Source organism: Microcaecilia unicolor, chromosome 1 (genome assembly GCF_901765095.1).
Source record: "Microcaecilia unicolor chromosome 1, aMicUni1.1, whole genome shotgun sequence".
Classification (NCBI taxonomy): Eukaryota; Metazoa; Chordata; class Amphibia; order Gymnophiona; family Siphonopidae; genus Microcaecilia; species Microcaecilia unicolor.
Window position 1 is genome coordinate 15208522 of NC_044031.1, and position 12282 is coordinate 15220803.

Genomic DNA, 12282 nt, shown 5'->3' on the forward strand with positions numbered 1-12282 from the left:
CTGATAACAAATAATTCTATCATAACCCATAAACTTTTATATTAAACTCCAATAATTGTGTCTCGTGTTTTGCTCTGTGTATTATTGCCTTGTTTAAATCCCAACAGTGCCTGGTAGCATTTTTTAAAAATGGGTTTTTTTTCCCGGAAAGAGTAATGCATTGCTCTCTCCCAGGGTATAGCCACCTCTGCAATTTGGTGGGGGGGGGGGGCGCAGAGGTGGACCGGGGAGAGAGCCTGTTGTTAAACATTTACCAGTACACCACTGGCTCAGGCCCACCCAAAATTGGCTGTCTGGCTACACCACTGGTTGCAGCTGTTCCTGCACCTGCTTCAGATTGGTCATTGAAAGGCATTAGGGTTGAAAAGGATTCATCAGGGGTTGGGGACTAATTCTTGCAGTATAAAATTATAATCTAACCCCTCAAACTTCAAATTTATAACCCAGTTGGTGGGCTCAATCTCTTTCATTACCGGCCTCTTACCAAAGTCTTCATAGATCTAGGTTTTCTAATCATTTAATATTGCAGGGGGCAAGTTAATCACAGTTAACTCTATGATTAATGCCTTAATTATTAATCACAATTTAAAAAAATTAATCACCTTGCCACATCTCCTCCAAACATCTCTTCCATTCCCAACCCCTGTAATCGGCGTAGTCTGGTATCTTTCCCCCACCCACGATTCAACATCTCCCCGCTTCCAACACTGGTATACCTTAAGAACATAAAAACAGTCATACTGGGTCAGACCAATGGTCCATCTAGCTCAGTATCCTGCTTCCAACAGTGGCCAATCCAGGTCAAAAGTACCTGGCAGAAACCCAATTAGTAGAACCATTCCATGCTACCAATCCCAGGGCTAGCAGTGGGTTCCCCATGTCTACCTCAATAGCGAACTATGGACTTTTCCTCCAGGAACTTGTCCAAACCTTTTTTAAACTCAGATACACTAACTGCTGTTACCATATCCTCTGGCAATGAGTTCCAGAGCTTAACTATTCTTTGTGTGAAAAAATATTTCCTCCTATTTGTTTTAAAAGTATTTCCATGTAATTTCATTGACTGTCCCCTAGTCTTTGTTGATCCAGCGTTGCACGTATGCTGCCTGCGGCCTGGTCTGAAGTTTCCCCTCTTACATAGGCACCCAGTATAAGAGGCTTGGGGAGGCGTAAGGATGGATCAGCTGTGGAGTCCTGCTGCTCTAGGGGGTTTAAATTGTTGATTTACCTCCATCCTCACAGCAGGAGCTGCAGTGAAAGCCCATCTCTAGCCTTGTGTAACCAGTTGTAGAAATTGGTTTTTGGTTTAATTTGTTTACCTTACTGCTGGGAGAGCAGGGGGGGGGGGGGGTTGGCTGGAGGGTCCTGGGTTGCCAGGGAGATATTTAAGGAGGATGACTTCCTGACCTGCACTGAGGACAGTTAGCAGCAGAGTCGGATACTGGGCCAGCATGATCAGAAAAAGTCACCAGACAAAGGTAGAAAAGATCATTTTATTTCATTATAGTGTTTGGAATATGTCCACTTTCAGAATCAGGTGCTCAACATTAAAAGTTATATTTATTTACTTATTTATGGCATTTTATCCCACATTAAACATGAATTATGGTGTTTTGTGGCTCTACATGAGAATTGTGATATTATGATCCCTGTTTCAATATTGTTGACGTTCTACATTTTCCGTAGGGGTGGTATATTGGGTGTATTAGGTTCTGCCCAGTGTAATATTTATGGTACAGTAAGGTTGAGTGTGTTTTGCACAAAGTGTGCATAGTGTTTTGCAGTGAGCGATTGTGCTTAGATATGCTTTGAGCAACCACTTTATTCTTTGACATATGATACATATCTAATATCTAAATTTAATGAAGTATAATTGTGACTTTTATTTTTCTTTTATTTATTTTTTCTGTGTATTATCAGACAATTATGGATTTAAGCTCCACCCATGGCCCCACCCCTAACCCCGCCCCCTTTAGCCTCCCCAAACAGTTGGGCCACCGACCGCCTATGCCCTCTACCTTTCCGCCCATGCAAAAACAGGAAGTGAATGTCAGAGGAGGCGGGATGGGCCAGAGGGGAAAGCTTCGGAGCAGGCCACAGGCAGCATATGTGGAACGCTGTCGCTGCCACAGTTGGACCAACAGAAGACCACTTTTAAAGTTGATCAGCGGAGGGGGGGGATTAGGGGGTTTGAAAGGGAGGCAGAGGCTGGACTCCAGTTGGGGGAGGAGGAGAATGAACTGCAACCTGCAAGCAGAACTGGAGGGGCCACCAGTGGAAACTATGGGTGAGGTGGTGAACTCCAGCAGCCACGAGAAAAGCTTGGTCCTGCTTACCACCAAGTTTTATGTCACCTCCACATGGGGATGGAGGAGGAGGACAGAGAGGTGCTGGACAATCAGAGGAAAGGGAAGAGAGAGAGAAAATGGACCCCAGTACAGAAAGAGAGATAATGGACATGATATACTTGGAATGCCCTCCCGCGGGAGGTGGTGGAGATGAAAGCGGTAACGAAATTCAAAAAAGCGTGGGATAAATATAAAGGAATCCTGGTCATAAGAAATGAATCCTCAGAAGCTTAGCGGAGATTGGGTGGCAGCATCGACGGTTGGGAGGCGGAGCTAGTGGTCAAGAGGCGGGGCTAGTGCTGGGCAGACTTTCTACAGTCTGTGCCCTGAAATGGCACATACAAATCAAGGTCAGGTATACATATAAAGTAGCACATATGAGTTTATCTTGATGGGCAGACTGGATGGACCGTATAGAGTCCTTTCTCTGCCGTCACCTACTATGTTACTATGTGAGAAGAGGAGAGATGTTGGATTTGGGGGTGGGTGGCAGGAAGATGTAGGAGGAAGATGGTAGGGAGGAGTGGCCTAGTGGTTAGGGTGGTGGACTTTGGTCCTGGGGAACTGAGGAACTGAGTTCGATTCCCACTTCAGGCACAGGCAGCTCCTTGTGACTCTGGGCAGTCACTTAACCCTCCATTGCCCCATGTAAGCCACATTGAGCCTGCCATGAGTGGGGAAAGCGCAGGATACAAATGTAACAAAAAATAAAGATTATCATCCTTTAGGGAAGGGATTTGATATATCACCTTTCTGTGTTACAATCAAAGCAATTTAGATATTATATACACAGGTACTTATTTTGTACCTGAGGCAATTAAGGGTTCAGTGACTGTCCAGAGTCACAAAGAGCTGCAGTGAGAATTAATACCTTCTTCTGCAATTAAGTTTAATCAAAATGCAGTCATCGTTAATCTGAATCCTTTCAGACACTTATCTGACGGCGACGAAACAGTGTGACAAGGCGGTGGCCGTAGCGAGAAGGTGCTAGGCTGTATAGAGAGAGGTGTGACCAGCAGAAGAAAAGAGGTTTTGATGCCCCTGTATAAGTCGTTGGTGAGGCCCCACCTGGAGTATTGTGTCAGTTTTGGAGGCGTATCTTGCTAAGGATGTTAAAAAGAATTGAAGCGGTGCAAAAGAAAAGCTACGAGACTGGTATGGGATTTGCGTTACAAGACGTATGAGGAGAGACTTGATGACCTGAACATGTACACCCTGGAGGAAAGGAGAAACAGGGGTGATATGATACAGACGTTCAAATATTTGAAAGGTATTAATCCGCAAACGACCTTTTCCGGAGATGGGAAGGTAGTAGAACGAGAGGACATGAATGAGATTGAAGGGGGGCAGACTCAGGAAAAATGTCAGGAAGTATTTCTTCACGGAGAGAGTGGTGGATGCTTGGAATGCCCTCCCGCGGGAGGAGGTGGAAATTGAAAACGGTAAACGGAATTCAAACATGCGTGGGATAACATAAAGGAATCCTGTTCAGAAAGAATGTATCCTTGGGAGCTTAGTCGAGTTTAGGTGGCAGAGCCGGTGGTGGGAGGCGGGGCTAGTGGTTGGGAGGCGGGGATAGTGCTGGCAGACTTATACGGTCTGTGCCAGAGCCAGTGGTTGGGAGGAGGGGCTGGTGGTTGGGAGGCGGGATTGTGCTGGGCAGACTTATACGGTCTGTGCCAGAGCCAGTGGTTGGGAGGAGGGGCTGGTGGTTGGGAGGCGGGGTAGTGCTGGGCAGACTTATACGGTCTGTGCCCTGAAGAGGACAGGTACAATAAAAAGTAGCACATATGAATTATCTTGTTGGGCAGACTGGATGGACCGTGCGGGTCTTTTTCTGCCGTCATCTACTATGTTACTATGTTTTCCTCATTCAAATTCCAAGAGGCAACCTCCCTGTCATGATATCATGTTTCGCATCACTGCATCAGGGTCAATGTTCCTTGTCTACACTAGTCTCCAAGCCTGAGTGCTTAGCCTACAAAGCTTTATCTCCATATTCTCTTGGAAATTTTAATAAGTGACTGAAAGGATTCAAAATTAATATTTCATTAAATGATTAGAAAACCTGGATCTATGAAGATTTGGTGAGCAGGATAAAACTCTGTATAATCCTGAGGGAAAGAGGAGAGACAGAAACAGAAAGGCATTTCTCCTGTACTCTGTAAAATGCAAAGAGATCAGTGATGCACAGTTCCCAAACCAAGGCGGGTAACAATATTCACATACATAGTGTTGAACACGTAACAATAGCTAAGCTTGTTAAGCTAAAACATGATCACTAGACTGGTCCTAACGAAGAAAAAAAACAAAATTACAGAGAAGAGAAAGATGTGTCAATCAGCTAAGTCTTCATGTAGCCAAAAATGTTTGACAAACAGATGTGTTTTGTTCCCTTTTTCTTATAATCACTTTATGCATTGGCAACACAGCTCCTGTTGTGGGCCCTGACTGGAGCAGCAGGAGATAGTGACAATCAGAGACAGCTGTAGTTTCACTTTCAACCAACCTTCTTCCTTCCTCCCTCCTCCCCTTCCAAAATGGAAGCAAGTTAGTTAAAGACAATTTCAGGACTACATTTCCCAGCATGCCATCCAGACCTGCATGGATCCATCTCAGGACTGCATTTCCCAGCATGCCATCCAGACCTGCATGGATCCATCTCAGGTCTACATTTCTCAGCATGCCATCCAGACCTGCATGGATCCATCTCAGGACTACATTTCCCAGCATGCCATCCAGACCTGCATGGCTCCATCTCAGGACTGCATTTCCCAGCATGCCATCCAGACCTGCATGGATCCATCTCAGGTCTACATTTCTCAGCATGCCATCCAGACCTGCATGGATCCATCTCAGGACTACATTCCCAGCATGCCATCCAGACCTGCATGTATCCATCACAGGACTACAGTTCACAGCATCTCCATCTCAGGACTACATTTCCCAGCATGCCATCCAGACCTGCATGGCTCCATCTCAGGACTGCATTTCCCAGCATGCCATCCAGACCTGCATGGATCCATCTCAGGACTACATTTCCCAGCATGCCATCCAGAACTGCATGGCTCCATCTCAGGACTGCATTTCCCAGCATGCCATCCAGACCTGCATGGATCCATCTCAGGTCTACATTTCTCAGCATGCCATCCAGACCTGCATGGATCCATCTCAGGACTACATTTCCCAGCATGCCATCCAGACCTGCATGTATCCATCACAGGACTACAGTTCCCAGCATCTCCATCTCAGGACTACATTTCCCAGCATGCCATCCAGACCTGCATGGCTCCATCTCAGGACTGCATTTCCCAGCATGCCATCCAGACCTGCATGGATCCATCTCAGGACTGCATTTCCCAGCATGCCATCCAGACCCACATGGATCCATCTCAGGACTACATTTCCCAGCATGCCATCCAGACCTGCATGGATCCATCTCAGGACTACATTTCTCAGCATGCCATTCAGACCTGCATGGATCCATCTCAGGACTGCATTTCCCAGCATGCCATCCAGACCTGCATGTATCCATCACAGGACTACAGTTCCCAGCATCTCCATCTCAGGACTACATTTCCCAGCATGCCATCCAGAACAGCATGGCTCCTATGCCTTTGTGCCATCCTGCCTTCCTGTTAGGGGCAGGGCTTGTTGAACTACTATTGCTGAATGCTGATCCCTGGCACTCACCCTGCAAAGCTTGAAGGTGCATCTCGGGGAGCCAGGGCTGAAGCTATGGAAAAGGGCAGGAGAATGGCTGCAGGACTTTCTGCTCAGCAGGTGAGAGGAAGGAGAATGTAAAGAAATGTCAGGAAGCGGATAGTGAGAGTCTGGTATAGTAGGAGGAGCAGCTGCTGTGTGAGGGGAGGAGAATTAGGAAGAAGAGCCTCAGGGACAGCAGGGATGGATTGAGCAGTGCCAGGCTCATTTCTTCTTCTGTTTGCCCCATGCATTGTGTGTATGTCTCACATTTTACTGCCTAAGATACAAAACATTTCCTCCCTGCCAGAGTAATTTATTCAGGCGGAAAAGGTTCCACTTAACTGCTCTGCCCGATTGCTAATATTCAACAGCATTGAACTAGATAGCACTGCTGAACATTAGCTGGTATCTGGATAATTAACCAGGCTAGTTATTTCTTTTTCAGGCTGTTTCATCTTTCAGTATTTATATACCGGTTAGACCAGTTTCATTGTACAGGTACTGGGTCTGTCCTTAGTGGGCTCACAATCTAAGTAGTACACTGTCTTACCTGGGGCAACAGAGGGTTAAGTGACTTGCCCAGGGTCACATGGAGCTGCAGAGGGAATTGAACCCAGTTCCCCAGCAACCTGCTGTACTAACCATTAGGTCACTCCTCCACTCCAGGTACCTGGCACTAAATATTGGCTGGACATGGATAACTTCTGGCAGTCCACTAAGACCTGGATATTCAGACCTATAGCCGGATTAGGCCCAATTCTGAATGTCTGGGTCTAATTCAGCTCGAGGTGGTTAGAGCTTTACAAATTGCTAACCGCCGTGCAGGGAATTTTTATTTATTTATAGCATTTATACCTCGCTCTTTCCCGCTCGATAGCAGGTTCAGTGCGGCTTACAAGGTATGGTACAAAGTATCACAGAGATAAAACAAAGTATGGTACAACGTATCACAAAGGTAACCCAGTTATAGGGAGCAGGACAATAGTACGAGACGTGGGGGAGAGGATTGGAGTATGGGTGGTGCTAGTGGTGTGGATTAGGTTCGAGATTTAAGTTGGGTTTTTTGGGTAGGCTTGTTTGAAGAGGTAAGTAGTCAGCAGCTTTCGGAAGGGTAGATTGTCATTGGTTGTTCGGATGTGTCGAGGTATTGCATTCCAGAGTTTGCTGCCTATAACGGAGAAGTTGGATGCGTAGTAGGTTTGTATTTGAGGCCTTTGCAATTGGGAAGATGAAGATTGAGATATGTTCGAGAAGATTTGGACCCGTTCCTGGCTGGTAGGTCGATCAAGTCGGCCATGTAGCTTGGAGATTCGCCATGGAGGATCTTGTGGATCATTGTGTGGCTTTGAAGTTTATGCGTTCTTTGATAGGGAGCCAGTGAAGTTTTTCATGTAGTGGTGTTGCACTTTCAAATCGTGATTTGCCAAAAATGAGTCTGGCTGCTGTGTTTTGGGCGGTTTGGATTGTTTTCATGATTTGGGCTTTGCAAACCGATGAGATGCTGTTGCAGTAGTCGGCGTGGGTGAGTACTGTGGATTGTACTAGGTTGCGGAAAGTTTTCTGTGGGAGGAATGGTTTTACTCTTTTCAGTACCCACATCATGTTGAACATCTTCTTCGTCGTGGCTTTTGCATGAGTTTCCAAAGTTAGGTGGTTGTCTAATGTTACTCCTAGGATTTTTAGATTGTCAGATATTGGGATTGTAACGTCGGGGGTGGTCAGGGTGGTTGGGAGCTGAGTGGCGTCTTGTGATGAAAGGATTAGGCATTGAGTTTTTTCTTTGTTCAATTTCATCTTGAAAGCGTTGGCCCAGGATGTTAGGATGTTCATGGCAGTGATAATTTTCTCCGAGATTTCTGTAAGGTTGGATTGGAAAGGGATGAATTTTGTGATGTCATCAGCGTAGATGAAGGGGTTAAGGCCTGATTTGGACAGGGATTTGGCCAGAGGAATCATCATAAGGTTGAAGAGGAATATCGACCCTTTTAGCTTTACATTTTCAGCCTTTTTTTTTTTTTCAGGCCGTCCTTTGCATCCTGAGTTATATCTTTGTCTCTTTCAAGTTTTTTTTTTTCTGGCAATCTTTTCTGTGTTCTTCTTCATGTGAGTCCGGGCTGTGGAATCAGTACCCCAAACCTTCAACTCCAACTCTGATTCCTCTATTTTTCCACTGTCCAATCTCGACCCCAACTCTTAATATGGGTAGTAGATATAACAGAAATTTGATTAATTGCAGACACATAGGATATTTCTTTATATATAAAGTTAGGACTAATAGACCACAAAATACATTTATTTGAAGTTTGAAAAAAGAATCTGAACAAAACACTATCTAAGTACAAAATGATACATTTATCCCATATTATAATGTTGTAGGTTTTTATTTTGAAGCTGGAGTCAGTCGGAGTTGTTACATTTTTACCGACTCCGTCTCTGACTCTACCCAAAATTGCTTCTGACTCCACAGCCCTGTTTGTGATATTCTGTATTTTGTAAATACTACCTTTCTTTCCTTCTATTTTTGCTGCCACTTCTTGGGAGAACCATATCGGCGTCCTTTTCCTTTTATTTACTTTCCTTATATAAAGGTCTGTTGCACTTTTTATCGCTCCTTTCAGTTTAGCCCACTGTCCTTCCACTTCCATTAGCCATTCCCACTCTGCCAGCTCCTTTGCTGTATTTTTAAAATCCAGGACCTCGAGCCGTAATAGGACAGCCTGAAGGTCCATCAAGCCCAGTATCCTGGTTCTAGGAGTAGTCAATTCAGGTCACACGTACAGTAGAGTCTCCATTTGATTCCCACTGAAGCTCATTGACCCATGTACAAAACAGAGGCGTATCTGAACTGCGGCGGTAGGGGGGGCCAGAGCCAGAGTGAGGGGGCACATTATAGCCCCCCCCCCCCCCGCCACCGACCCCCCCCCCCCTGCTGCCGTCACCTACCTTTGCTGGCAGGGGACCCCGATCCTCACCAGCCGAGGTCCGCTTCCTCCTGCCGCTGCCTTTAAAAATATTCCTTCAGCTGGCGGGGGACCCCAACCCCCGCCAGCCAAGCCCAGGTCTTTGAAGTTCTAGTTGAACAGCACGAGGACGAAGAAGAACTTCAAAGACCTCGTTTGGGACTCCGGAATCGTGCTACTCTTTGGGATTCCGGAATCTTGCTACTCTTTGTCCTTATCCCTTATTTGTCCTGTTTGTTTGTCCTAATTAGATTGTAAGCTCTGTCGAGCAGGGACTGTCTCTTCATGTTCAAGTGTACAGCGCTGCGTACGTCTAGTAGCGCTTTAGAAATGATAATTAGTAGTAGTAGTCTTTGGGATTCCGGAATCTTGCTATTATTTGGGTTCCAGAATCTTGCTACTCTTTGGGATTCCGGAATCTTGCTACTCTTTGTCCTTATCCCTTATTTGTCCTGTTTGTTTGTCCTAATTAGATTGTAAGCTCTGTCGAGCAGGGACTGTCTCTTCATGTTCAAGTGTACAGCGCTGCGTACGTCTAGTAGCGCTTTAGAAATGATAATTAGTAGTAGTTCTTTTCTAAACTGGATATAGTTCGTAATGCTTCTTGTGATCTTTTGTATTGAGTTCCACCATTTGGCGCCCAGATAGTTAAATCTGGCCATGTAGATAGATTTGTAAGTTATATTTCTACAGTTGGATAGGTGAAGAACTAGGTAGCTTCTGGTTTCTGGGCTTACGTTTCTTGGGGATAGTTCTATCATATGGAGGGGATGGGTACATTGGTTTTCTAGAGGGTTGATTAATTTTTTGGGCAGGAGAGGGGGAGGGCAGATAAGACCAGTATGGTCCACCCACTTTGACCAGAAAAGTGGCTAGGGTTGTACCTGCGACTCTGTGAGGGTTACCCCCACCATTCCCTTTAACTTTAGGATGTAATATAGTAAATGACGGCAGATAAAGACCTGTACGATCCATCCAGTCTGCCCAACAAGATAAACTCATTTTACATGGTTTGTGATACTTTATACCAGAGTTTGATTTGTCCTTGCCATTCTCAGGGCACAAACCGTAGAAGTCTGCCCGGTACTATTCTTGTACTAAAAGTTCTGAAGCTAACGTTGAAGCCCCTTAAAATTTACACTCCAGCCCATCCCTATCTATTCATTTATGATCAGGGCTTAGACCGTAAAAGTCTGCCCAGCGCTGTTCTTGAACTTTCCATTTTTATTCAGTTACAATCAGGGCGTAGACCGTAGAAGTCTGCCCAGGACTGGTTTGCTTCCCAATTACCAGCGTCGCTACCCAATCTCCACTAAGATTCCGTGGATCCATTTCTTCTAAACAGGATTCCTTTGTGTTTATCCCACACATGTTTGAATTCCATTACCGTTTTCATCTCCACCACCTCCCATGGGAGGGCATTTCACATATCCACCACCCAGCTACAATCCTTCTTCACATTCACTCAGGTGACATGTATGTTGGTGACTTCTTTTCATAAAGCCCTTGCACTGCTGATGCCTAAGAAGTCCCATGCCCCCACAGTGGCGAGATGGAATTTAGAATTGGGTCACCATGTAGGGGAGGAGACATTGAGGGGCATTTTCGTCTAAGTTGGAATTTGTAGAACGTCCAATTCAGAGGCGGGGAAAAGGTCATTTTTGAAAAAAGATGGACGTCTATCATTGTGTTCGAAAATACCTTGGACGTCCTTGGATTTGGATGTCTTTGATTTTCAGCCATTTTTAAAACCAAAGGTGTCCAAGTCTAAAACGTCCAAATTCAAGCCGTTTGGACGTAGGAGGAGCCAGCATTTTTAGTACACTGGTCCCCCTGACATGCCGGGACAGCAATCGGGCACCCTAGGGGGGCACTGCAGTGGACTTCATAAGATGGAAAAACAGAGTAACATGGTACAGCAACATGGTGGTTACAGATGTTCTGCAGTTGCAGAGCAAGATAACTCCAGAGGAAGGTGACTTTGTATTCTTAGAAGAACCAGCATTATTATTAGCATTTCTAGGCAAGGATTATTATTAGCCTTTCTGAGTACTAACCAACTAATATAGCCAATCAGTATTAACCATAATATTATCATATATCCAATAAGTGTGATTATTGTCAGATTACCTAGGCTCAAAGGTTGGTCATTGTGACCCTTAACTAGAATTCTAGGGTCGCACCAGGGAGGGTGTGGGGAGGGGACAAGTCTGGCAGTTTCTGGAGAAAAAGAGGTCTTGGCATTCGCTATTGTGTGATAAAATGTCAGGAGAATAAATCCAGCTGGAATCTAATGCATTCTGAGCATCGCCCCGTGTCCCTGACTGTGTTTCTTGTTTTTGTTTTCAGATGCGGGTGACGTTTGAGGACATCGCTGTCTCTTTCTCCCAGGAGGAGTGGGAGTGTTTAGATGAAGGACAGAAGGAGCTTTACAGGGAAGTGATGGAGGAGAATTACGAGACCCTGATGTTTCTAGGTAAGATTTGCATTATCTGCTTTTTCAGCAGGGACTGATTTACTGAAGATCATTTGTGAAATTTCCCCAGACTTCATCTCCTGCATTGCTTTATGTATTGACCAGTACCCGAGATTGTATTTTGGGTCTTTTTGCTTGAGACCTGTCTCTCCTTCATAGCATTTATCGAATGTTTATGCTGAAATCAGGAGCTCAGAACAGATTTCTTGTTATTCCCCCAGTTTAGACTGCATTCAGTCTTGTCCAGTCCCTCTAGCCCTCCTCTGTCTGATTACTGCTGTAAGGGGGTGGATGTCCTGGTGTGTATACCAAAACAGAAATCCCCAAATCACTGGTTCTTTCTCAAATAGTGCTCTCAAAAGAACCAGGATAATATGTTACAAAATAATCAATTTAAACGTGAAAATCTGCACCTTGGGCCACAAAATTATCTACGGCGTAGTCCCAGGATACATGATAGACCTCATAGATCTACCATCCAGAAACAGAATCGGATCATCACGATCATACCTAAACCTACATTAGCCAAACTGCAAAAGACTTAAATACAAAACAACTTACGCATCCAGCTTCTCCTACCTAAACGCACAACTATGGAATGGACTCCCAAAAGCAGTGAAAACAATCCATGACCACCTAAACTTCAGGAAATCACTAAAAAGCAACCTCTTCAAAAAGGCCTATCCCACCGATCCAACATAAACCCCCACACCCAGCAACACAGCGCAACCAATGATCGTACTGGACTATTTACAACCTTCATTCCCTTCGACCCTAATTCACACCTACCTCA

At 45.1% G+C, this 12282-nt stretch overlaps 2 protein-coding genes across 3 annotated transcripts in view; both read left to right on the forward strand.

Annotated features, from left to right (window-relative positions):
* Positions 1–12282, forward strand: part of LOC115477517 — an 881049-nt gene that overhangs the window by 530535 nt on the left and 338232 nt on the right.
* The window catches only part of LOC115463183 (gastrula zinc finger protein XlCGF7.1-like), a 227596-nt gene continuing 221292 nt past the window's right edge, over positions 5979–12282 (forward strand). For both annotated transcript variants that reach the window (XR_003941011.1, XM_030193464.1), the window contains exons 1-2: positions 5979–6131; positions 11363–11489. Coding sequence is in view for 1 of the 2 variants with exons in the window: in XM_030193464.1 (XP_030049324.1) it covers positions 6021–6131; positions 11363–11489 (238 nt within the window). In the remaining variant the exon portion in view is untranslated. The remainder of the gene's footprint in view (positions 6132–11362; positions 11490–12282) is intronic.